This window comes from Hippocampus comes, unplaced genomic scaffold (genome assembly GCF_001891065.2).
Source record: "Hippocampus comes isolate QL1 unplaced genomic scaffold, H_comes_QL1_v1.1 scaffold20, whole genome shotgun sequence".
In the NCBI taxonomy this organism is placed as follows: Eukaryota; Metazoa; Chordata; class Actinopteri; order Syngnathiformes; family Syngnathidae; genus Hippocampus; species Hippocampus comes.
This window is the reverse complement of record NW_017805462.1, coordinates 249,854-277,734: the sequence shown is the minus strand read 5'-3', so window position 1 is coordinate 277,734 and position 27,881 is coordinate 249,854. Positions and strand designations below refer to the sequence as shown.

The 27,881-nt window shown below is 43.0% G+C and overlaps 1 protein-coding gene and 1 long non-coding RNA gene across 3 annotated transcripts in view; one reads left to right on the top strand and one right to left on the bottom strand.

The window, feature by feature from the left end:
- The window catches only part of LOC109518928 (uncharacterized), a 39,449-nt gene that overhangs the window by 6,989 nt on the left and 4,579 nt on the right, over positions 1 to 27,881 (bottom strand). Inside the window, exon 2 of the long non-coding RNA XR_002168844.1 lies at positions 9,283 to 9,407. This is a non-coding gene — a long non-coding RNA (uncharacterized LOC109518928). The remainder of the gene's footprint in view (positions 1 to 9,282; positions 9,408 to 27,881) is intronic.
- LOC109518927 (small conductance calcium-activated potassium channel protein 2-like) overlaps positions 10,735 to 27,881 on the top strand; it is a 70,001-nt gene continuing 52,854 nt past the window's right edge. For both annotated transcript variants that reach the window (XM_019875117.1, XM_019875115.1), the window contains exon 1: positions 10,735 to 12,232. In XM_019875117.1, coding sequence (XP_019730676.1) covers positions 11,030 to 12,232 — 1,203 coding nt within the window. In that variant the 5' untranslated portion in view covers positions 10,735 to 11,029. The remainder of the gene's footprint in view (positions 12,233 to 27,881) is intronic.

The following is a 27,881-nucleotide window of genomic DNA, read 5'->3' as shown; positions in this document are numbered from 1 at the left end:
TAATTATGGGCATGAGACAGAACTTCAGCAGGTATGCGATAGGGTAACCATCCACCCATCCATTTTCCGATCCGCTTTATCCTCACAAGGGTCGCAGGGTGTGCTGGAGCCTATCCCAGCTGTCTTCGGGCAGTACGCGGGGGACACTCTGAACCGGTTGCCAGCCAATCGCAGGGCACACAGAGACAAACAACCATCCGCGCTCACGCGCACACCTGGGGACAATTTTAAGTGTTCAATCAGCCTGCCAAGCATGTTTTTGGAATGTGGAAGGAAACTGGAGTACCCGGAGAAAACCCACGCAGGCACGGGGAGAACATGCAAACTCTACACAGGAAGGCACCTGGAATCGAACCCGGTACGTCTGCACTGTGAGGTCAACGGGCTAACCACTGGATCACCGGGCCGCCTGCGACAGGGTAATTACTCCCAAAAAATATTGCTCACCCATCAAGTGCGATATTTGACAAGAAAGTAACCGCGACATCATGGACAAAGTCTACACACAACCTTTTTATTTAAAAAAAAAAAACAAAAAAAAAAACAAAAACAAAAACAATTAAATCCTTGAAAAAAAATCCACCATTATTGTGACCTATAATCTGCATCATGCAGTTGGAAAAAATCTTTCTGGGAGGTTAAAAATAAATAAATAAACAAATAGTAGAGAAATAATGTGGTTGCCCAAGCCTGCACATCTTGTTTTCATCGGACCACAACACATTTGCCAGCATGTGTTTAGGAGATTTGGCATTTTGTGGGGTTCAGACTGTGGGATATGATCGAATGGGAACAGCTTTGTCACTGTACTAGGACTGCTCTGTGCTAGAACAGCTGAACTTTATTTGGGGTTCATCAGAATCATGGGCACTTTAACATGAGTTTAAATCTGACTGGTTAATTCTGAACGCAGCCAAATCTCTGTCATAAGTGGGGGTGCACACTTGTGCAACCACATTATTGCAGTTATTTATTTTTACTTTCAGATTATAGGTCACGTCAGTGGTGTTTTTTTTTTTTTTTGGTACCACAAAAAACTGGCATTTGAACAGGGGTGTGGAGCCTTTTTATATCCACCGAATGTTTCCACAATGTAATGAAAGTGTCAAGAATACAAAATGACCTTTTTTTTCCATGGTAGTGGTTATGAATGTAGCCCCCCCCCCCCCATACACACTTAATTATTGTTACCATCCCTGGTACCATCAGTGGTATGAATAATATGCTGCAGTCCTGAAAAAGGAAAGAATTGCCAATCGGAGGGCATTTCTGATTCCCCCCCATATCCCTGTGCTTGTTACGCCTGGGCCTCCCCCCGCCGCGTGACCTGCAGGTGACGGGGAAACCTGCCATCCGTGCACCTGGAAACCCTTGACGCCAACCCGGCAGCGGCAGCTAAAAATAGCCAGCCGGTGATAAATAATAAAAATCGCTCCCTGCAAGCCAAGCATCCCTCCACTTACCTCCCCATTTCAGATTTACGGCTTCATTTTGTGGGCTTTCGCTGCCTATTGAAAAGGGCCTTTGTCAATGGAAAGGCAGGCCTCTTAAAACAAACAAACAAACAAAAAAAAAGAAAAGAGATGATTAAAACTCCCTTTTACAGAATGCCTTTTGTTTTAAAACAAACAAACAAACAAAAAAAAAAAGAAAAGAGATGATCAAAACTCCCTTTTACAGAATGGCTTTTGTTTGATGTGATGAATTTGTAAGAATTTTTTGGGGGGGATGGGGCGAGGGTCTCGGTCAAGGATGCTTGGTTGTTGTTGGTTCCTCAACCGGTTTCATATCATAGAACTCATGACAGTTTTCTACTTACACATAATAGTAAACGCCATAGGCAGGCTAATGAATAGCATTTATGTGGCATTGCTTTGAGTAGTGGAAATTTGAACACAAACAGTGCAGCAACACATGAAGACAGGCAACAAAACCACACTGAGTCACAGGCCTGTATTCTTTATCTTCAGCGAAAAACTAATATGACAGCAATTTACAGGCTCACGTACACTTGTCGCAAAACTCTTTATTTGTTGGCCTTTGCATGACTGTGTTATACTGCCCCCTTTGGCCAAATTACAAACATCAGTTATGTATGAATCATGACGTACAAACTGTTTAATTCTTAACATCATATCAAGTTATATGTTTTTATGAAGCAAAATATGATGCTGAATGAGGGCGATTTTGCTTATCACATGACATCAATATTGATTGATTGAAAAGGACGTACAGAACAAATCGGACGCCACATTCATCCCCGTCTTTGCTTTGCATTCTTATTATTCTCGCGGCAGAGCATTCTTCTCAATATGAAATTAAGGCTTGGCGGAAAGAAAGCGGGACTGTTTGGCCAACCCTTTCAGTGTTTCTTGTCTGGTCACGATTCAAAGCTTTCACCGTCGAGCACGCGGGTGTGCACGTGTGTGACCATGTGTGTGTGCGTGCACTGCAGATGAAGTCGGCATGGGAACCCCCCCTTCCTTTTTCTCCCTCCATCTCCTCTTCCTCATTTCCACCCCGCGGCTGCTCCTCTCCTCCTCATTGTCTATTTTGCTTCCCCACCCACGCACGCATGGCTCACCACAAGTCTAAAAATAGCATCAGGGATCCCCGCATCCATTCAGAAAGAGCAGGAGGGGAGGGGATGGGGACGTCAGCACGCACAAGGTCATAACCCCCCCCTACCCCTCACCGTCGCTCGCTTCCCTCCAATTTAGTCGCTGTTTTTCTTGATTTGTCACAGCTTTTGTGTTCAAAACAAGAGACACGCACACACACACACACACACACACATACCATTGCAGATTTCATGTCATGGTCCTCAACTAATAAAAGTCTGAATATCATAATTTCAGCTCAGCGCACAAAAAAAAAAAAAAAAAAAAAGGATATCAAGCAGCATTTGATCGGCAAGATGTGTCTGACTGTGTACGGGGAGTCACTCTCGATCGCAACCAAAAGACTGGGAAACACTGCGCACGGATTCCCAAACATTCCGCACGACACCAGAACAACAGGAGCCACCGTTCATATCGGAGACTATTTATTTTTCTTTTTTCCCCAGTCATTTCCGAAGAGAGAGAGATAGAGAGAGACTGTACAACACCCACGTCAGAGAAGGTACGTCCTTTTCCCTTTTCTTGTATTTCTGCAGCTAACATTGATTTTTTTTTTTTTTTGTTAGCTGACCACATTTTCATTTAAACGCTCACCAGCACCAGTCCACGACTTTTGGATTCATTTGAAATCCAATGAACTCATTTTATATTCAGTCCTAGAGCTGTGTCAAAAATACTGTCTTTATACATCCATTTTGATTAACATCCTCATTCAAATACATTTCAAATTCCGGTTGTAGTTTTCAGGGGTACAAAACGCAGCATCATACCGAGAGGTGTGCGTGTGCTGAAATTGAGGGCAGGGTGCAAGATTTTTAGAAACGGCTCTCAGGGTGACGAAGAAACAAACGGATGATGGCATGTTGAGCACAAGAGAGTGTACGTATTGTTCTTGCCCCCGAGACATACTGTATGCGCTCCCCCCAGTATGAAATATACAATATGTTTATAATTGTGATTGGTTGCAGGGGTGCAGAGCTGCACCGCATCATCCTGGGAGATGTCTGTGTGTGTGGGGAAATTTGGGGATGGAAACAAATCTTGGAAAGCTATTTGTGCATGTATTCAAAATGCTTTATATCAAGCTTTGGGTCCATGTGCTTTTCTTTGTCTTTGGTACAGTACGAAGAAAATTTTGATCATTGGCAGAACTGTGTCTTACTAAACTTTTTTTTTTTTTTTTTGGTTACTAGTGCCGACTTGCATGGAATCTATGTGCAGAGGCAGGTTCGAACCGATGTTGGTAATTTGGCAGAAACATAAAAATGAACTATTCATTTTGATTAAAATTAATTGACTTGCTTAGTTTAGGTCTGCATTTTATATGGTTAATATTTTTATCGTCAACACCATTATGACCTTTATTATTGTTATGATGTGATGTTGATGCATTTTAAAGAGTTGCTAATTTCACTGGCAAACGTACTTGTTTGCAAAACGGGGCTCCGCTGTTTGTTACTTGGCTGTGCTTAATCAAGATGAGGGAGTGGGAGGGGTCAGTCGGTCAATTCCTTTGTGCCAACGGCTCTGATGATGAGACACGGACCGAGTCTTTGAACCTTTGCATTCGTGATGAGCGTTCTCCTCGCTTTATCTCTCATCACCATATTTTTAAAAATTGGACAAGTTCAGCCTCCCCGCCCTCGTCTCATCCGCCCACACCGGTCCCTCGTTTACCGGTCCGTCACTTTTTGCCAGCGATACCTTCCGAGCAGATGTGAACAGATGAAATGTTATCTTAATAACTCTATAAAAATTCTTTATTTTTAATACTAAAATGTCGAGATGGGCATGTTCGTCCTCGTCCTTTTAAAGCGCTTCAGCACAAAAATAGTTACTGCGATAAAATAAAATAATAATAAAAATTTGACTTTTCAATATCCGAGCGATCAGCATGGTGGCGGGTACCGAGAGACACAGGCAGCTTTCTTAATCGGCGGTATTGATCTTTGGTGAAATGGGTGTCCGTAGGCACTTTGTTATGCTCTCTGACTCTATATTAGGTGGCAGTGTTGCTATAAAAATATTGTTGAGATGAAATAGTCTGAAAATAGAGTGTTTGGCGACACTCTGGCTTTGTTATTTCTGCCTTCCCACATGACATACTTAACCCGGAAAGGGACGGACGAAAACCGACTTGTGTCCTTGCTCAATCCATGTGTGTGTGTAAAATGTCTATTGCGACTCTTCTTTTAAAAAATACGAACAAGCAACTTCCACCGGAATTACGGACCGAGAAGGCTACCGTAGTCTTGCCAAATCACATGAATCCACTCGGATTGTACCTTTGGCCACAATGCGACGCGGGAGTGCGGTTAACTGATATTTCGTTTTCCTTGTCCTCATGTGCTCAGATCGCGACTCCGCTCACATTCATTTCCGAAGGCAGCTGTTCACTGTCTTGTACAGTACTGCTCGCAACTCACTCACCTTTTTAGCGTTAGCGCACTCACAACAACTGAGCGGAAACATTTGATCAACTTTTCAAGTTTCCAAAAGGCCTGAGTGAAACAGTGCGCTCCCAGATGCATTTTCTAACACACCACGAAGAGGCAACGGGGATTTTGTGGGGGACGAGTCCTCTAACATTCACGGTCTCGGTTTTTATAAAACACACACACACACACACACACACACACACACACACACACACACACACACACACACACACACACACACACACACACATAGCTCAACACACGCAGGCGGCTGTACAAATTGGCCTATTTGGTGATTAGGTAATGTCATGACATCACAAGTGAAAGGAGCTTGATGGTCCAGTGCTTGTGTCAAAACAAGCAGGTGTTTGCTGCACTCACTTTTATGCAAGCAGCTGCTCGCATCACCACACCCAGACACAAGAGGCACTAACCGCAAGACTGGTGAGATAACGTCTCAGATGGTGCCGGATAAATTGACCATAAATAGAGACGTGAATGAAAAGCACTCTGGGTGTAAATCAGCAAAGAGGCTAAACGTGGCGTCTTTACAATATTATGACCACTTGCACAATGGAATGAGATATAATGCAAGAGTTGTATTAAAAAAAAAAAAAAAATGTCCTGAAAGTAGCGCACCTTCATTGTCGTACCACGTTATGATGTAACATGCCGTGATATTGTTTGTGTATATGTGTTGCCCCTGCGTGAAATTAAAAGAGACTACGTTTAGTTTCTTCTCGTCTCTGTTGAACAAAACTGTGCTTTTTTTTTGGTGGTCTTTTTTTCTTTTTTGAAAATGTAAGGAAAGTGACAACTTTTGAATGGTCGGTGTTAATATTTTGGCTACTACTACTACGTGTCTGTTTTGGTCACTCTTAAAATAATTCTTACTGAAAAAAATGGCTTGGATAATCAATCATGATGAAAGCAGTGAGGCCAATGTAATATTTCAGGAAATGAAAAGGGTAATGTGGAAATAGTTGTAATAGTTTGAGATTTTTCATTAGTTAGCTTTTATTTCATTTCGTTTTTTGCTTTTTTTATAATGCAGTCTGTTTAAATGAGTTTTTATAATTGCCTTGTTAGTTTACTAGTAGTTATTAATTTTTATTTTTTGAAAATGTTTGTTTTTAAGAGTGTTTTAGATTTTTGAAATGATATATATTGAGTTGTTGAGCACAATTAAAATAAAAAAAATAGGCCACTAAGTGGTGTATAATAAAGTAGATTCTCAAAGGACTGTTTTATCTTCCGTCTTCTTGACGGATGTACGGCAAAACTCAAATCAATAAATTTGAAATGAAGACATAAATCCTCATGTACGATGTTAACTGACAGAGGCAAAAACAAAAGCCCTTTTCACGATAATTGTAGTTCGTTTTAGTTTAAGTCTGGTGTGTACGTTGACTAATTGTCTCCGTATTCTTCCTCTGAGACATTTAACCTATCAAGTTTGTCCTCTATCACGTTCTCGGCTTTTTCCATCTTCTGATTGGTTCGTCAGAGCAAAACGCTTTCAGCCAACGTCGCCTCGCAATGCATGTCCGTCATGATTTGCACACATGAATACATTTATTAATCGACAAATCTGGTGAGTGTCTTATTTAAATCTTTTCGTGTTTTTGTCGCCTTACTAAACAAATAAATGGTGATTCTGAACAGCTCCGGGTGACGCATGTGGCACAGTTGTGTATTGTCATCTTGACTTTCTGTTTCGCATCTATAATTGCCCCCCCGCCCCACACACACACACTGAAACTCTCAATACCTGCCGCTTCCTGGACGATGGCGAAGCAATGCTTCATCATTTGAGTGGCCAGAGCAAATCAAACTAATGATCTCCACTGTCAGAGATAAATTCCAGCATTGGGGCCAGAGCCCTGCCTCCCCGACTATTGCGGCCGGCAGCCCCTATCTCCCAGATGCACCTTCTCCAAGCCTGCCCTTGGTATCATTTCACACCGGCTGCATCCAGCGCCGTAGCGCAGCAGTCCGGTTTGAGTCACGACTTGTCTCCTATCGCTCCGATCGCAGGTTGTTCATCACGTTGGACGATCTGCGTTTACGCGAGTGTAGCATCTCTCGCTCTCTCTTTCTCGAACAGAGTATATCACTTTGTTGCACAACGGTCGAAAAACATTGAACGGAGGACTGCCGCTGCTCCTGCAGAACCCCCCCTGATGCCTTATCCTTGGGCATGACGTGAGTTTGCCAAATACGCTGTGGCATGCTCGGAATTGACAAAGACACAAGATGGCTGTCCTCAAAGGCATGACAACAAATCAAAGAAAGACAAGAAACAGGAGGTCACACTTTGCGATTTTAGTAGTTTTTGTAGGTAGGTATTTTTAATCACTGATATTTCTGACATTCACTTTTACTCTACTTCCAATACTTGGTAAAATGTATACTTTTACCCTACAAATTTCAATTGTGGAGAACCAAACAGAAGAATAAGGTATTTATGTCTGTCCAGAGCAAAGCATCACATTTTAATTGATCATAATCCAGTGAAGTCAAAACGGCACAGCTTTATTGGCCACCGTGAGCTTGTTTAGGCATACGGCTAACATGATGGCCTAGCTTAACTTTGATCATTAGCCAACACACAGATTGTTAATTAACCTTCTGAAGTAAACTAAAGAGTTTTGTTTTTTTTTCAGGTTAAATTAGTTGTACTTTACGCCAAAGGTCGCTTTCAGGTTGAGTGAAATTTGCTAACGAGCATTAGCAAAGACACGCTAGCTTGTGCGACACCGATGAGATGATGCATTTGGTACATTAAAACTGAATGTATTTTAGAGGGTAACGCAATATCTAGCTCACAAAAGCTTTTTCATGTCGTTCTAAACGTGACAATGTTCATCGTCATCCCGACCATAAAAAGATTTAAAAAAAAAAGAATAAAAATTCTGCTCATCTTTGCCGACACTGAGACCCTTGGGGCACTTGGATCACTGCAGCAGGACATTATATTACTTACATTACGGTGCGCGCTCGGGTGGGATAAAACTCATCTTAAGCAAACAAATGTTGAACTGCGGTTCACTCCTGGAGGGACACGGACGTTTATCTGGATGATATTATGACACTTTGACGATCTAGTGGTTTGAGAGAATATCATAAAAGAGACACCGCTACCAGTTTCATATCTCCAAATAGTGTCAACGAGTTTGGGCAAGACACCAAGATCTGAGATGTAACACCAGTTAAATCGCCCATTTAATGCTGGCAAGGTAAAATGAGGGATGGTGTTTAAAGGACATCTGGCAAACACATTGCACAAATTACTATAAGGTGGCCCAAAGCATAAAAAGGCAACTACAGCGTTTATTGCACAGGATACACTCAAGCCCCACCTGCTGTAGGTAAAATTCCAATACAGCGAGAAACATTTTTTTTTTTTGAAAATACTTTCTTTGCTCGCTGTCCTCCACACTTTAAACTCATTAAGACTTACCACGACACACTTTTCTAATTATTCCCTCTGTTATCACTCTCTTGCTTGCAAAGTCCTGGAAATATGATCCTAAGCACGCTCCTTTCGAGCGGTTCATTTTTCACAACCAGTTGAAATTTACTGAAAAAGTGACGTGTAAAACAAACAAACAAAAATAATTCAACATTGTATATTTAAAATGACCAAAATATTTCATCAACAAAATTGAATTTCATCTAGCAATAGTCTGCTATAGCTGTTACGGGTCACAGTCATTCTCTCCGCTCTGTGGGAACGACACTATTATTGAGGTTGCGTTGGGGGCCATCTCTGCCTCTTCTTCTTCAGTATCTAAATTTGGAGCACCTGCAGATTTGCATTTTTGCGTACTCCTACCCAACCCCCCAAAAATCTATTATCATTCCAAATGCATTTCAAAACAAATAACATGAGGAATAGAGATGCTAATAACAGGGAGGTTTCTTATCTCCATGATTTTGTGCTACGATAAGAAGAAAATCCCTCCTAACTCCGCATGATTATTTCTGCTTTACCTCCCAATTTATAACACTCTGCCTCTCTTTTCTAGCAAATGCTTCAGATCCGTGCTTTGCAATCGCGCCCTCTCTTTTCAGAGAACTGTGCAACCTGCATGCACACTTTTGGTGTATTTCTCTCTTCATGCGCACGCACAAAAAAAACCACACACACACACACACACACACACACACACACACACACACACACACACACACACACACACACACACACACACACTAACTTGTACATGTCACTGGTCCATCCTGGTAGGTTCTCAGTTGATCATGATGGGTATCTCATCTGCTTTGACCATGTTGGCCTCCCTCGTCTTTCCTCATTGACTATTTTGATGTCACATTGCTCTTCCTGCAAAAAAACAAACAGGAACAAACACATTTTATGAGTTGTTGTTGTTTCTTTTTTTTTTTTCTTTTTTTTTTTAACGAGGCATTTAAAGTCACAGTGGCTAAGAAACTAATACACTGAAAGCAGGCAATCGAATTTAGGGTCGTGAGGAGAAAAAAAAAAGTGGAATAAGCAAGACAGAGGAGATGCGGGCTTTGGCTAGTCAGTGAAAGAGTGTTTATTTGAGTGTCCAAGAGTTGTAAAGTTAGATTTAATTATTCATGCGGAAACAGTAACATTGCTGCCCAAACTAACAAATGAAACTCCATCTTGCCAAGAAACTCACACAGGGTCACGGCAGCCAATTACTTAATGAAAATGATCAGGTTTCCAATGCGTCCCTGGCTCGCGGCTCTGGATCCCTGCAGCCATAAAACAGAGTGGACCTCCGCGTTAAGGCTAAGTGGACCTCCGTTGCAGTCTCTGGAGCCCTCGCTGCCCCATATGGCTGAGCTTTAGGAAATTACTCATGCCAGTGCGTGATATATGATGTGCCCGTGTCGTTACAATCATTTCTGCAAGTATACATGGTAATGAGGTAAACGGAAAGAAAATATATAAACGGCGCTAGAAAATGCTCGTGTTTTGCCCGCCGTGGGCAGATCGATAGTGATCAGTGAAATTATTCATGATAGAGAAAAACCAATTGAGAGGTTTTTCGATATCCAGCTGAACGTGAACGCACCATTACGATCTTTGTCCTCACGAGTACAATCCTTTTTAAGTTTGTGCTGCTAAAATAGTGAAATTAGCTTCCGCCGTTTTCCCAAAGACCCCGTCCTCCGTGCGCAGTGGATAAAAAAAATTGATAGAGTGGGTTTGTTGTTGCTGGGGACACAAAAGTGCATTTGGGCAACAATAAAGTCACATATTCGCTGTTTCTGGGTCTTCAGGAAATTGGTAAAAGCTCTTTTTGCTCTTATAATGACTTCATCAGGTGCAAAGAAGCACACAGCAATGCTCATTTGAGCCACACGCCGTTTTATGAAACATGAAAGTATCCCTCAAATTATATTTATTAATTTTTCTGGTAGTTATTGATTGAGTTTTTCTGTCTGTTCATTTTGAGCAGGAAATGAATTTTTGGTCAATGTACCATTCTTTTAAATGTATTTCAATTTCTGGCTAACGTGCTATATAAATAAAGCTGCCTGCATGGCCTTAAGTGAACCAACAAGTGATATAAAAAGGCTTTATCCAGAGTTGTTTGGGTGTTAATATTCGACAGGCCTGTGGTGACGCGGCCGTAAAAGTGATTTCTGACAATGCAGGGTGCTTATGGCAACATCGACAAAGTGGATCTTGAGCTGATCGCCCCATTCCAACACCTTCCTTCATCTTGAGATCCTCGTTCCAGCAAATGCGATCGCTCCGCTGCAACCTGTGCGCAGCAAGGGGGCACGGACCCATCATCTCCAGTCGAAGGCGGTGTTTTGGCACAAGTGTGACGTTTTAAGGCAGGTCCCGGCCAGAGCTACCAATGAGACAAGTCGCTCCTATTCCGCCGGGCTGGTCGCAATGAACGGGCGTCGGAGCAGTGCACGGCAACGGAGCAACCGGAGCGAGACTCGGCCATCAAGGGGATGCGGCATCGGTACGCGGGAGCTGTCTACCAGCACCAGCTCCCCCAGCAAAAGCGAGCCAGCAGCAGCAAGCCGAGCGGGGAGCAAGACGCGCCTGTTTTCAGCCTGCCGCCCCCGCCCTCTTCCTCCCACCACCGAGACCGCGCTTCGACTACCGACGCTCACCGCCGGAGCCTCCAGGAGCTCCCGTGCGTGAGCCAGCCCGCACCAAGAGCGCCGCACGGCGGGGACGCGCCACCTCCGGCGGGGTCCCGCGACAGCGCCCACCGAGAGCGGGGCGGCACCGGAGGCAGCGCCGGGGAGCCGGCCACTTTGCAGCAGGATCCCTGGGCCCCGGCCCCGGTTTTTCCGAGCTGCCACTGCAGTTTTTCCACGCAGGAGGCGAACCATTCACAAAACCAGCACCATCGCGTCGCACCACCGCAGCCCTCCCCACCTTTCCCCCCGCCTATACCGCCACCACCGACTACCACCTCCTCCTCCTCACTGCTGTTTTCCCGGGAATCCAAACGCGGGGATCGTCTGGGAAGGAGTGCCAATAATTACCAACAGGCAAGCATCGTGGAACGCTGCAGGGGAGGAGGAGGAGCAGGAGGGCAACGAGACCACAGGCAGTTGCAGTTGCAGCAGCAGCAGCACTGTCATACAAGACTCCCACTGAGGGACTCCTCCCCTGAAGGAATCCGTGCAAACTCACAGAAAAGGTGCACTGACAGAAGAGCATTCGAGTCTCAGACGCAGGAGCAACAGATCCCACAATTAAGAGCGCGGCAGCAGCTACTGGTGGGCAGCAGCTTGCCTATCAACCACTGCGCCAGCGGCTCTGGTGAGCTATGTAGGACTCACCAGGCTCCACTGCTGCAACAACAGCAGCAGCAGCAGCAGCGGCAGCAGCAGCAACAGCAGCAGCAGCAGCAACAGCGGCAGCAACAGCAGCAGCAGCAACAGCAGCAGCACAGCACACCGGGGCAGCACTGTGAAGCCCGAGACCGCAATAAGTGCGCCAGGACCCCCGCGCCAGGCGACCCGCACAGCGCAACGCTCCCGGCGGCACAGCAGGCAGACGCGGCCAAGTCGAGCGCAACTGGCGGTAGCAGCCGCAGCAACAGCAGCAGAGAGAGCCCCAACTACGGCTCCAGCTATCACCTGTGGCCCGAGAGCCCGCATAAAGGAGAGGAGAGGATACGCATCGAGCTCCACAAGGTAAACCGCACACGTATGTGTCATGCAATAGTCAATGACATGCACAAATTTTCTACTCGTGGCCACGCCTGGCAAATAATTTGCAGCTTTCCCCCCCCCCCCTTATATGCGTGCTCAATGAAGCTATAATATGACCACATGTTGCCAAGGAAAAAAAAAAAAGACGTCATATGTCTTATCTATAATCTAACGGTCTTCTCACATTTATGTTTCAATTGGCCCCAGACGTGTGCGCGCGCGCACACACCTGTTCTGTGTTGCAGTGTTGTTTTGCTATATGACACAACACAGCCCACTGAAATATTCAAATGAGGCTGCCATGGCAGGTGATTCCGCAAACAAAAGCGGCTGTTGTTCCCCGGGCCCAGACAGGGAAGCATTTTCATTTTGGGGCTTCTGGTCAGTGTCAGCTTTAATGTGGCCGCGGCCGGCTGAAACTGCACCTGTCACTGCATGGCGAGGCCTCCACATTCCTCGCAACTCACTTCGCAGAGTGCGTACAGCTTGTGTTGCGCTTGCAAGGTGCAGCGTGAAGCATTGCGAGAAGAAAGAGTACAGTAGAGGCCGTTTCTGTCCATATTCAGCCTCCTTGCTCGGGGTTATTCCACAACTGGAGGACAATTTACGGCACAAAACATTCATTTTATTTAATTTTTTGCTTAGTTTTAAGTCATGGCAGGCTCTTTCTCCGCCACTGGAGGCAGTGTAATGTAGTTGTGCACACACATATACTGTAAGCGACTCAGGAAGCTACGATCATAGTTGTCGTGTAACACAGAGGATAAAGAATATATGCCTGTGAGCACTGATGTATTGTCTGCCTACATGGTTGCATTGCTTGCGTTAAGACCGCCACAAAGGCGCTATTCATTAACTCGTCTATGGCATTTCCTTTTATGGGTTAGCATTAGGCTATTGGACTGTGATGTTCTTAAATACACAAAGTGAAATTGTTTTAGTTTCATGTGTTGTTGAACAGTAAACTTGGAGTGGCAATGAACAGCATGAAGAATTGTTCACCATGTGCTAAACAGATGCTTGTTGTCAAGTGAGTTGCGCGATCTCAAACGTAGGCTCACAATTTACAGCAAAAAAAAAAAAAAAAAATGCTAGTACCTCAAAATACTTGAAAGTTAGATTATTCTTATCTCAAGGCACCACTATACTACTGTAATTGCAGTTGAGTGAAAGTAACAGGGTTAAAAATCAATATTATATCAGAGCTTTTTCTTCGATAGTACACGTTAGCATGATAGGCTAACAAAAACAAACTTGTCTATATGTTGAAAACAGAAAAAAAAATAATTACGTGCTTTTTCTTAAAACGTGTAACAGCTTTAGTGTGAGTAACACACTAAAAAGAGGATTTATTCATGGTCAGGGTGCTCAATAGCTTGTTGATATTTGAAATAATATTTGGGAATCATTTTTACAACAGCCACAAGTTCTATCAGGACAATTATAGTATACACAACATGTGGATGTTTTTGTCTTTTGTGCAGGGATTGTTCCACAAATCTGCAATGACCCTTTTGCCTTTTCCAAAACCTGTATGTATGTGAGGTACAATGGTGCTTTTTTTTTTTTTGCAGGGAGTCTAGGTATGCTAATGTACAGTATGATGGAAGACATTAAACATAAAAGAGAGGATGAAGCCCGGAGGGCTTATTTGTAACATTTTTAAACGCACGACAATGAATATATCAAGAAGGCCGCTAAGTTGCTTGCTCGAGAGATTCTAAATAACAACATGAATATAGACATCCGGAGTAAACTATGTCAGACAGGGCTCATAAAATAAACTCTTGCAGGGCATTCAATCACAGGTCGAGGCAAAGTGGGATAGTTGTGCTGCCAAGACCTTTGTTATCGGACACTTTGGATATACTGGAAAGTATTCTGTTGAGATCGGAGGCTTGGTTTTGTGTGTTCAGCTCTTGAAGAAAAAGACAAAAAAAAAAAAGCAACATTATTTCTAAGAAAATGTCACTCCAGTCTCCAATTTGATGCAACAGTTATCAAAGTCAAATACAACTGTAGTGGATTCAAGTCTGCAGTATGCACTCAAGTTTAAAGAGAAAAAGTCGCATCGGATTGCTTGACTGCGGGAGGTTCGCCAAATATAAGCATTACATTTATGAAAAAAGCACATTATAAAGATTGAGTTTTACCATCACAACATCCATCCACCTATTTTCCGATCCACTTTCTCCTCACAAGGGTCGCGGGGTGGTTCTGGAGCCTGTCTCAGCTGCCTTCGGGCAGTAGGCGGGGGACACCCTAAACCGGTTGCCAGCCAATCGCAGGGCATACAGAGATGAACATTCACACTTCAATATGATAAGTAGATTGTATTTAAAAAATATTTATTTTCAGTAAAGTCAAGAAAGACTGTCTTTAACCCTTTCATGCCCCAATAATGAGAACCGACAACCTGATAACATGATAAGCTGTCCACCGTAGTGACCACTGTCCCAGAAACGGTTAAAAAAAAAATCAAAAGCAAGTAGTCTATTTATGAAGTGAAATCCAGAAAAGACTCATCCTTTTTTTTTTCTTCACAAAAATAATTATGCTATGTTAAAAAGGTTGGGTATTTTTAATAAAAACAAATTTATTCTTAAATATCGTTCTTAAAAATGCACTTCTAATTCAGTGGAAAAAAACGGATGGCATTTTTATGTTAAGCGGGGTTTGTCGATATCTGCTGACGGCAATTGTTAACGTAACTTGGAATATAACTCACTTACTTTTAAAATCACAATATCAGTAAAGGAACTAAATCACTTTTAAAGTAATCAGTAAAGTAACAAAGTTACTTTTTCAAGGTTAATCTGGCAACACCACCCGAGACAACCGCTGTTGTGAATTTGCACTATGAAATAACATTGAATGAAATGATAACGCGGCGGCACCCTGTACTCGCGGTGAGCGCATCTGCCTCACGATTTCCAGGTTCGGGATTCAAATCTTCGCTGTGAGCTTCCTACGGAGAGTTGGCGAGTTCTCGCTGCTCTGATGTCCCCTCAATATTCCCCAAAATGCATTTGTTTGGGTCGCTGAAGACTCCAAATTATCCATGGATGCATAGATGAGAATGTGAGTTGAATGTTTTTTTTTTTTTTGTTTTTTTTTGTCGTCTGTGTGCCCTGGGTTTGCCCCGGCGTCCAGTTCAGGGTGTAACCCGTCTATTGGCCAAGGTCAGCTGGGATAAACTCCAACTGACCCGCGGCCATAATGAGAGCAAATCCAGAAGAAAATGAATGAACGGCTCTAATAACACTTTAGATCTGAGCAAAGTCTAACAATAGCACTGTTTGTCCCAAATTGGTTTTGACATATTTCCATTTTTATCGAAGGGCTGATGAAACAATTATCTCCCAACTTCCACACTTATTATAGTGGTTACATGAATTGCGCTTTCACATCCATTGGTGTAGTTTAGCGCATGAGAACATTCCTAAGATGTCTGCCGGGATGCATATTAAAATGATATGGGTTCATTTCCCTTTTGAGCAAAACTGCCGTCCCTCAGCGTTTGTTCAAGGTGCCGGCGAGGTCAAATTTTTACATGACAAGAGAGTTGAGAGCAGAACAGAAGGCAGCATCCAAATAAATGCACCGGGCTCCTTTTTAAGATTCCGCAGCTGGCGCCAGTAACAAAAGGTGGGACATCAAGCCACCTTCAACAACTCTTCTGAACTTGGCTCAGATTCGGAGACTCAGCAGAACCCTGTCACGACCGAAGTGAAAGTAGCCTTTGTTATTAGTTGTCATCATTCTGTTTGACTTGTGTCCTATTATTACCTCCTCCAGTGAGGCTCGGTTGCCACAATTGGTTTTTCTTTTTTGCTAGCCGAGCATTTCCCAACCTCAACTGGACCAAAGCACATCAAATATGACTTTACAATAATTATGATCAATGAGACCCCACTACTCTAAAGTCTTCTGATTGATATTGGGTCTGTGGAATATGAATGATCTGTTTTTATACACCTCACGGGGCGGCCATTTTGCTACTCGTTTTCGTCTGAAAATGACATCACATTGCCGAAGGGCCCAACTTGCCACCATCACATGACCAAACCCAGAAAACAGGTCAGCCTCGCTCTTACGCCGTGTGAAATTGCCCAACAACTGCAGAACCCGGCAATGGAAACCTCCCATTACGAGCTCCGCCTCAGTATCGAAACCCTCTCCGATCAGCCAAGCGTTCCGATACGACTTTGCTTATGCACTCGAAGATATTTGGGGGATCGTGGTTCCATCTTAGCGATCTGCTCTTAATGACGCGGACCGTATCTCCCCAGCCCCTGTTTGAAATCCCATAAGCAAAACACTTGCGACAGAACAAGCCTGATAAAGTGTATACGATTACAGTATCCCGCAGCACACCCTGAAACTTAATAGCGAGCCCACTGAACCGGCGGGGGGTAGCGCGATATTGTGTCCTGCCTCAATAACATTGTGCTTTGAAAGATGCATTACTGCGTCCATTGTGATAGGCTGTGTAAGTACTCTAATGCCTGCCACTTACTGCTATGGTGATATACCCCGCAGGGATATTGTCGTCTACCAATACTGGTGGAGGATTTGTTCATATCTTCCAAAGGCTTATTTTCAACAATGGACATAAGTCTTGCTTTCAGGAAGAAAATCGTCATCGACCGGCGCACTCATGTTTTTTGGATCTGTGGAATTGTTATCCGCGAAAGTTAAAAACACCAAAAATGAACGTGCAAGAATTGTTATTCACCATTTTTTTTGCTCCCATATGCCTTGAGATATGAGTTTCACCTTTTCATGCGCCCTCTAACCTGATAACATGATAGGATGTCCACTGTGGGTTAATTTTGTCCCGTATCTGAAAACATTTGAATCTCAAACCACCGTTGCCATGAACGGAAATAGAAATGCCATTAATCCATTCCGGCCGCGCACAATAATGTACTTGATAAAAACATACAGTTTTTGTCAAAATGTGTCATTTGAATGGCCATCGTGCTTTCTGGTGGGTGCACCTTGGCTATCTGTGCGCAGTAGAAAAACGGATAGATAATCCCCATGGCGCATATGCCCACATTGGAATTTGAAGACTAAATAAATAGAATTCCTGCAGAAATTAAGCAAAACTAGTTGCAGAAAAAAAAAAAAATCCTGAATCAGCACCTTAAACTGGATCTGCACCAAAGTGTGATGAGTGCGTCTCCACCAAGTCGCACGCAAGTAAGTGAATGAGTATTCGTGTAAGCCCGCAAACAAACAAAACATTCTGGAATGTCTCCAAAATGTAATGGATTGTTCTTTGGGTGATTGTTTAGCAGTCCACTAATGTTAATCAAAATCAGTTTTTTTTTTTTCATGTACTACGGCTTACACAACCCTAAAAGTACACGGTACCAAAAACAGAGGCAACAAAGATCCACACATTGAATGAAGTGGCTCAACGCTGTTTTTTTTTTTTTTTTTTAGGGAAACAACTTTTGGAGGCACCACGGTTTCGTTTTTTACGGAACCACAAATGACATGCTGCGATTGTCAAGGAAAAAAAAAAACGACGATTGTTATTAAATATCTTTACAAAGCCCTCGGATGCGGCAATGAGTTTGTCATTTTACATACATATGAATGAAGTTGTTGGGAAATGTAATCTGTTGCAAGATATTTCACTCCAATAAGAGAGTTGGGTACGTATCTCGATATATACTAAACTGGAACAATTCAATGAGTTGTTTTTTTTTATTTTTTATACACCCCTAGTCAAGTATATTTGTAAACACAACGTAATGCACATGTGATACTCATGCGATACGACACGGCAGTTCTGTTCCCATCCAGCACGGAAAACCTCGCTGGTTATCTGTAAAACGTAATGTGTTTGTCTTGGCTTTGACCTAACACCTGATGTGGGCACATACCACTGTTGCCTGGAAAATAAATACCTTGGTAAACCTCACGTCGATGAGAACTTTATCGTCTGTGTTGTTACAGGGCCTTCCTTTTGTTTTTTTGGTTGTTTTTTTTTTTAACTTCCATTAGGCGACCGCGTTTCCACCGGCCTTTGCGTTCGTGCCTGCAAGGACAGCCAACACCTTGAAAGTAAACACACGGCGCCGAACAATTAAATGTCAGGCGAGGGGTAGATCCGAGTTCACATCCTCTGTATGTGACGAGGCCCGCTCGAGATAACTGATAACAACTGAATGAAAAGAGGGAGCCGTGTCGTGTGTGTGGCTCTTGAGTTTTTCGGCGGCAGCTGGCACCACACACACACACATATACACACGCTCACACAGTAAGTATGAACGTGAAGCTGTTTTAATAATTGATGGGTGCTTTTTTAAAGTTATATATTTATTTTCTTTTTTGCCTGTGTTTAAGTGCTACGCCGGGCTCCTGCTCTGAAATAGATGTGTTACCATGTGTGTTGCTATGGCGAGAGCAGCCGAGTGTTGTGTAGCAGCCGCTCTCTTGGGGCTAGAAAGTCTGGTCAAGCGTTTGTGTTTTGGGTTTACAAGTCATTTCTCGCACATGCTTGCGCACGTGTACGGTCGACTCACCCACACGTAAAAAGAACGACGTGACGGCCGGTGTTCTAATGGTGCTCCACTTGATAGAGTTCATTCGCTTTGCGTTTCATTTGAGTGAGCGGGCACAAGGAGAGGCGGATTGAATTACATGCGGTCCAGTTGAATACAAAGAGTGGAAAGAAAGCGTGTTCGGGGTTTCCTCAGTTGCCAGAAGCCTCGCTGCTTACTCACAGACTGAGTCACCGCACGACACGTTTTTCTTTTGTGGTGAAATTTTTGCATTTACAACGGGTTTGAACGTACATATTTATTTACATGATGTTTTTTTTTCCCACTGAGTAGTGGGGCCTCTTTGCATAAAGTCACTGTAAAGGAAAAATAAATGTCTTGTAAATTTGCTACACTGTAGAGAAGAGGGTTGTTAACAACCCCGTCACATGTGAATGATTAAAAAATTGATAAGTATTCTAAAATGAGGCTTTAAAAGTTTAAAAATGAAGCCACACCGCATGTGCTAAAAACACGCTCCGCTCATCTGTCATCTGCCAATCAAACACCAGTACCAGTTCAACAACTGGATGCTACTACATCTAGCATTTTTCTTCATGCCCACGCATAACTACGCGTTTGAGCTGCGAAAACCGATCCGTTTAAAAGATGAAGTCAACACAAAAGATTTTCTTTTCAATATGTACTATGCAACCCCAATTATCTAAACATGATCTTGTGGTTATTATTGCATTTGTGGAATATGAATAAAGCATCAAAAGCCACCCGTTTTTATCGATCTCACCCGACGGCCATTTTGTCACATGCTAGCGACTGAAAATGACATCACAGTGCTTAAGGGTTCCGCTTCTGAATAGACGTTACGTCGCGATCATCTTTCAGAAAGCTCAGAGCTCCACATGACCAAACTGAGAAAACAGCTGAGCTGTTACCTGAGCCCTTCGGCACTGTGTTGTCATTTTCAGTCTACAGGAAGTGACAAAATGGCCACCCCCGAGATGTATAAAAGTTGATTTTCTGCCTAATTCAGATTTCATATTAATCATATTGCCTTGTTTTGACTACTGGAACATGAAGAACAAGTTATTGTAAACAGAAATCTACTCGACTTCCTCTCGAAAGCCTCAGGTGGCTGGAATATATGCGTGTCCTACTGGGTCCTCGAGGGGGATTTTCCCACGCCGCAAAAACGAAGTGCTCTAAAGCTGCCAAGTGAGCAAAGAAGCCTCTGTCCATACTTCTCCCTAAAAAATGCAAAATAAAAAAAAAAATTCCCCTGTCCTCGCTCTTATGTCTTTCTCTGTGTGACTCGCCGTCACCAACGAGGCACTCTCAAGCGGCTAAGACAGCAGAGTATCTGAAGGCATGATGTATTTTTGAGGTGTACTGTTGGCATAGCTGGCTAGCTAAACGCGCATTGAATTTGCGCCAGATAACCGCTGATGTGAATGAAGTTCTTATATGAGAGCGGCGACTCCTGCCTGAGTTGAGATGCGTCACAGGTCACCGTTTTAGCCACGCCCACAAAATCAGGGAAACACTTTCCTGATATATCTTCATCAGCGAGTGCTCCATAGCTCTCAGTCGTTGCACATGTTTTCAGGAATTATCTTCACACGTGTTTAAAGCATTTCGAAACACATTTCTGAATTCACTTTTTATGTTTACTTTCTTAAAATAAATAGTTGTGGCTCATTTATATGGTGATTCCGGAGAAATGCTGGTCAAGGGAAGCCAGGCATATAATGTATCACCAAAGCGCATGTGCTTTATGGCTAATTAGCTCATTGATCCGAGGTTGTTCCAACATTAAGGCATGATCACAACACTACGGAAGAGTGCGAGTTCTGCAGCTGTAAGCAGATATTTGTCACTCGCCGTGAGGCAGGGGAACCTGGAGAGATTCAGCTGTACGTTGATTGCTTTGTGTGCGCGTGTGGCAAAGTGCAGGTGCGTGTGTGTTGATTTCCTGATTTTTTGCCGCTGTGCGAGCTCATTGAATCATTTCCATATTGTCTGCCGGTTATTTGTCAGTGTTTTGCAAGATGCAGCAATCTGTGAGAGTGCGCGGCCGCATGCAAGCAATGTGTTGTTGTATTCTGTTTTGCTCGCCTTTTCGCTTGCCAGGCCAGGAAGACGCACGATTCGGAAAAGCTTCTCCTGCGTTTGTGGGAGCGTGTTTGCTTTGGGAGTTGACATCACAAACACCCCTTTCTACCAGGGCGCTTATTGGAGATGTTTCATCATCAGTTTTTTTTTTACACCCTGAGGTCAAAGTTTGACTGCACATTCCCTGAGCTTCTGCACGACTTCATTTAGAGCAGCGGTGCTTATTGGAGATGTTTCGTCATCAGTTTTTTTTTTTTACACCCTGAGGTCAAAGTTTAACTGCACATCCCATGAGCTGCTGCACGACTTCATTCAGAGCAGCGGTTTGATGTCAGACAATATTTTCAGGGATAAATACAACAAAATAATATGATATGATCGGCATGAAAACTGTGGTATTTTCGAAACATAAGAAACACGAATCATGACACGAGGGACGTCCTATCTGGCCGCAACACTATCTGGTTGCTATGGTAACGTTTAAACGTGCCTTCAAAATAAGATACACCTCACAGACAAAGTGCATGAAAAATACAGCTCACCATTTCAAAATAAAACATCTTTCAGATTCCGAAATGAATAAAACAGAAGTAATGTAAGTCATTTATTCTTTCTCTGCGGCCCGGTACCAAATGACCCACGGACCGTTACCGGTCCGCGGCCCGGGCGTTGGGGACCACTGATTTAGAGAACATGATACTTAACTATTGCCCTGGAAAACTCAATCACATCCTCCTCTGGCCATCGTTAAATATTCACGGCGAACAAGGCTGATCCACATTCAGTCGGCGCCTTGTGAGAAAACGGCAAGTTGCATTTGTTACGTTTGTACAAACAAGAATGATTCAATGGGAAGAAGGTAGAAACAAACCACCCCGCAGTCACTGATCAGAGACTTGTGCACTATACGTGTGTTTCAATATGCAAAACAGTGTGTATCAATGAGTGCGCTTGTCTCTTGCCAGCCACAGTGGCTTCTGTCCAACACACCGGCTTCACAAACAGAGGACGCGCTGAATGAAATTCTTCTAATTCATTACTCCAAAAGAAAAAAAAAAAAGAAAAAGAATTATTACCGAGCTGAACCAATGTGGATAAAGCAGCACAAGCACATTTCATAGTGTGGAAGATTCAATTTTTTGGAAGTGTTTATGTGCTTCTTAATGTATGTTTTTTTTTTTTTGTCATGTGCATATTTGTGTGCTTTTGGCATATGATTATGAATCCTGAATGAGCAATAGTTGGTTTCAATTTTGGTCATAGAGGGAAAAAAAGAAAATGAATTAATTACTTTATGCTTTTTTTTTTTTTTTCATTGAACAAAATTTAATGTGACCGATTTTTTTTTTTTCTTGTACAATTCAGTTTTAGGCACAGATAAAAAAAAATGGTAAAAAAGGGACCGAGTTTAATTTCGTGACTTGGAATTTTGGTCATGTGGCATTAGTAAAGATATGTTTGCATGTCACTTGTCACATACCATCGCCTCTTCTTGTATTTTGCATTTTTTTTATCTGAGACTAAAATTGAAGTTAAAACAGATAATCTTTCTTAAAAAAAAAAAAAAAAAAAAAAAAGATTTAGTGTTACATTAAAACCAAATAAGTACTTTTTACATATTAAAATAATGGTTCATTTGCCTTTAATGTAAGACCAAAACATTTATCTACCGTATAATAAATCAGATTATTCACTCTATTGCAGATTAATTTTGTTGCTTATGTTTGTTAAAAAAAAAAAAAATACTCGGGAAGAGGACCATGAAAAAAAATAACCGCTTATTAAATCACAATCACAATATGGGGACAGGGGACATTGCAATTAGATGGATTGATGTTGTACTCACCAAGCTTTTTTGAATCTGATTCAGTTGCCGGATTGGTCTTTCTTTTTTTTTTTTCAAAATAAAAGCAAATGTCTTAATTTGACTGAACACAAGTCTTAATGATGACAGAAATCAGAGAATAATGACTGCATAGAAGCTGAGTTTGGGTATATTCCTCCAAACGGTGACTGGTTTATTCAAACAATATTCAGTGTCATGCATGTTTGATCTAGTTTTCTTCCATATTGCGATTGTTTTTTGCCTTCCATTCTGTTTGTCTCGCCGTGCCTCATTGGCTTCTATGGCGTTTGTCTCTCTGCGTGCTGCGGTTCCCATACAGCTGCTCGAGCCTCCATTATCAGCCTCCCACCGACTGTTAACCCCTAAAGAGGCCTCTGCTCTGGGCACTTCCCTCTTTGTCACTGCCATTTCCTCCTTAACCCTTTCACCAAAGTGACCACCCATCCGTGCCTACTTTTTTTTTTTTTTTTTTTTTTTTTTTTAAAGCGAGAGTCCATTTTCAGCCTCTCTTCCTTTACAGAAAATCAATTTACACTAAAGAACCCTAGGGGCATTAGGCAAATGCGGCTCTCCATCACAACAACAAAAATTCCTACTGGGGAACCTGTAGCTTGGGGGCCATGAGTTCAATTTTCCAAAATTTTATCATGTAAAGATGTAATAGATGACCACGAAAGAAAGCTTGCGGCCAACTGTTGTAAAAATGTGCGGTGTCTGATTTGGCCTTCGACGAGCTCCGAGATTACTTCCGGAGGGCTGTAGAGTACAAAACGGCCATGCGCGAGTATTGGTAGTCTGCGGTTGACTTTAGCCAAAGAAAAGTGGATGGCTCAGAGAAGATAAAAAAAACCTTCAATTAGCTCGACTGTACGGACGATGGTCGCAGCAGACGTTACGCTGGCGATATATGCGGAGAGTTGTCGCTTTGAGGGGAGGCGAACGAAAACTGATATCGGCTCGTTTCATCTTGCCGCCCGTTCGCTAATTTCCCCTTTGGAATGTTAAATGTGTAATAGCTCAACTTTTCTCCACTCTTCTCAGTTGGGGTTCGATAGCAAATGCTTGATAACTTGAATACGGGCTATATTAACTCATTCAGTACCAGCCAATTCTGGACCTAGTCTGAAAAGACGTTTAAAAACGTCTTTGGGAGTGAATGAGTTAACCCTTTCATGCACCCTGTAACCTGATAACATGATCAGCTGTCCACTGTAGTAACCACTGTCCTTGAAATGGTTAAAAAAAAAAAAAACAACAATGAACGATGTTTGAGACTGAAAGTAATTGAAACTCATTTGTGAGCATTGCCGATATTCCAAGGCTGCGTTTAAGTACATTTGTTTTGCTCCCTGACTTCTCTCACAGGTGCGGAGTGCAATCAATTTTAGGTGACTGTGAAAAATATAGCGGTAAACACATTTGGTCAACAGAGGTCAAATTGGTTGTATTACCTCCAGTAGCACAAAAAAATGCGGAAGGTATTTTTGTTTGGATCACTTTTGCTTGGCTTATGAGTTCACTGATTTCCACGACTCTTTGTGAACAGATGCCATATGTCGCAAGTGGGAACCTTGAGTGGAAATCTGAATAAAACATGCCAATGGAGGAAGTGATTTTCCTTTTTCATCATTTGATTTAACCCCGGAGATCGATCCACAGCTTCAGAGTGGGATTTTGTTTTTCATGAATCAAAAATTAGCCTTAGAATTGAATGTATGTGTATATGTTTTTTTCTTTTCGTCCAACACTTGAGTCACCGTAGCAGCAGAGGCTCGCCGCTTCTGTTAGCTTGGATTGTGTTTTAATGACAGCGACAATGATAATACAATTTCATCGTTAGAACTAAGAAAGATTCGCTCTGTCAGAATGCAAAGAAGCCATTTCCTTTGACTTTCTCTTCCTGGCTCACCCCGCGTCCTCCGATTAGCTTGTGGCGTCCTCATCGTAAATCTCAAGCATGGACGTATCCAGGCAACTCTCGATTCAATCTTTTACTGAGTTTGTTTTGCTAACGATCCGATCTGTGCGGTAGGTTGTCGTGGCTTCTCTCGACGCTTTTGATGCGTTTTCCCTGCCTGATTTTACTCCGGGCTCGTTCTCGAAAGGACTTTGAGTCCCTGAGCCGTGAATGTGAAACAAGCTGGCGTTTTTTTTGTCGTCAACTAATGCGACTTTCTCAATTGATAGTTTGGGTTCGTTTATTTTCACCAGTTTCATGACACAGCCCAAAATGCTCTTTTTACAGCTCGATACACCGATTTTGTGGGACTTTTGCGCGTAAGGACATGACTGTGTCACAATAAGCAGGTTTCATTTGCCCATCATTTTATCAAGCGCACTTCACCTTTGACGGCCCCAATTTCCAAATGAAGTTTCGAACGACACTCCCCTGTAATTTGCAGGAAATTGAAATTGTTCCTAATGAGGTGTTGGGTGTCCCACAGGAAAAGTGCTTTGTGCCCTCCCCCAATTATTTGAAGCCCCATTCTTCACGGGACCTACTTTTTGAGACACGCTCTCACACGAGGACGTGTGCAATAACCTTTTGGGAACCTAATTATCATCGCATCGAGTCTCTGTTGAGCACGACGTGTTATTAGTCCTGACAGGAAGACATTCCCAACGGCACGTGCCTTTGTCCTTTTTTTTTTTTTTTCGCCGCGGAGGATTTGACTTGTTTTGAGCAACTTTTTAAATCTCGAATTGAAATGAATTTTATACTCGCAACATGGACAAGGAGAGCCACAAGCGGCCGTCGCATTTTCAAGCGTTTCCTGAACGGGATTCGTATTCATTTGACCTCGCTACTGATTTAAAAGACAAAAAAATGACTCGATACAAATTGAAAAACAAGTCTCTAATTTTGCTTGCGGGGAGTCTTCACCCTGTCACGCGCCCTGTAACCCGATAACACGATAAGCTGTCCACTGTAGTAACCGCTATCCCTGAAAGGGTTCAAATGAAAAAATCTGTTTTCATTGGACATCGGCAACGTTGATCTGAAACAGATATTTCCTTGTGTTTGTTGTTTCTCCTCGCCACAGCGCTCAGGGAGATTTCCATAATGAATGTGTGGCTTCACACACCGCAGTTTTCCCTCTGTTCTCACCAGCGAGGAGTAATGATCCACGTGCTGGTCGGGGATGGACATATCGGCCCCGGTGCCTGCTGGCCTGTCACAGAAATATGGCGGCATCCAGTGCGCGGGGACAATTTGGACAGCGTTGCCCCCGCCTCTTCATCACAGCGGGGCCCTGGCAAAGACATCCGCAGAGAGCCGTGTTCCTGCTTTGTTATTGAGCCCCTTTTTCTTTCGTCTCATTTTAATGTCCCTTTCGCTGCTTGATCTCAAGCGAAGTGAGGCGTTCCTTCTCTTTCCCAGATGATCCTTTCATGTCAACCATATCTCGCGCTAATGGATTATAAGTACATTCACGCGGGCACATGAATCTTCTCAAAGAATTCCTATCGCTTTCCGCATCAATATTTTACCTTTTCATGCACCCTGTAACCTGATAACCTGATAAGATGTCCACTGTAGTAACCGCCGTCCCTGAAAGGGTAAAACATAAATCAAAGCCTGGCTCGGGCTCTCCTGTCACACGTATTTTCGGTGCCGGGAGCCCAATGTCGAGTTATGTTCTTTAATAAGGTGTTGCGCTGGGTCTAATGTGGGTTCTGATGTGCAGGTGTTTTAAATTGCAAGCAGTTTTGAGGAGTGTTAATTAGCCAAACCGTCAGCAGAAGCGGTGCGCCGTTTCAGATTGAAAATGGCCAACTGTTTGCCAACTGTTGCCAATCGCGGCGGAGGGGCACTTCACTATCATGGCGTTGCAATACTGTCGAGAGACTTTTATTCGGACAGTCCGCAGCATACGTGTCAACGGGGAACATATGTGCTACGATAGCTAGCAGAGGTATGTGTGTGTGTCATGAATGAAAAAAAGTACAAGAACAATCTTGGAAATAGGACAAAGTCGTCACGTGAGCAGCCACTAATTGCTGACGGAGCCGTCCTAGTGAGTCCGGCGTCGCTACTTGTGTTTCAAGTTCAAGTTCAAGTCAACTTTATTGTCAAATGTGCTCTATGTGCAACATAGAACACAGATGACATTTCTTTCCTCTCAGCCGCAGGAGAGAGAGGAGCCGCTGCGGGTGCCCGCGGCGCCATCAACAGAACAGTTCATATAAAATAATAATGAAATCATTAACATAAATCATTGACTATTTTGCGATCAAAAGCCATTCCTAAAATGTTGAATTTGCTGATTTGATCGAATGAAACAATTCTTCAAATATTAGCGCTATTGCTAAAGCAAAGATAGTTTGTTGACACAAAACGCTTTTCTTTTGGTTACAGTTTGTTCAATAAAGCGAATGAAAGCGCACCGCCGTCTTTGTCCACCCCCGCTCTATCCGAACCCCCCGCTATGGTTTACAATTTGTTCTAACTTGTGGTGGTCGGCTATATTTAAATGAACTTTTGATGTTTACTTGACCGTGGAGTTGTGCAACTTAGAGTAGGCCAGTTGGGCTTTGCAAGCTTTTTTCCTGAAGTGTGAAATGAACCCAAACCCCAAAATCTTTTATGCACTTTTTCCTCCTGGCTTGCGCTTATGCCAAATACCGTTTAAAAAAAAAAAATAAATAAGAATTGGAGAGGCAGTGAACCCTCAAAATGTTAACCGCAGAATAGCCGTTAACAGTGAGGCGAGCGTGCTTTCAGCACATTCAGCAGTTTGAGAGCGAAGAGAATTGCTACATTTTTCACGATTGGGAAGCCTCACTTTGCATACTTGGCGATTGCTTAAATAATTCAAATTTGGCGGGGTTGTTAACCAGACTCTTGTCTGCGGCATGTCACATTTACAAGACGTGTCTTTTTGCTTTATAGGGTCTTACATGGACTAGCATACTGATTTTTAATACCGTGGCCAGATAAAGTTGACATGACAGCACGCGGTGGCTGAAATCTGATTGGGTTTCGCATAGAATTTAGGCTTGCTGGCCCTGACCGCCCACCGCTGGTATGTGCACAAGCACCCAGCCACATACAAATGCCATTTTGGATGCGTAAGCCTCGAAAATCACAGCACACTAACCCCATAAATCACTAAACAACGAGGATTTTTTTTTTTCTATTCGATTTGAGCCG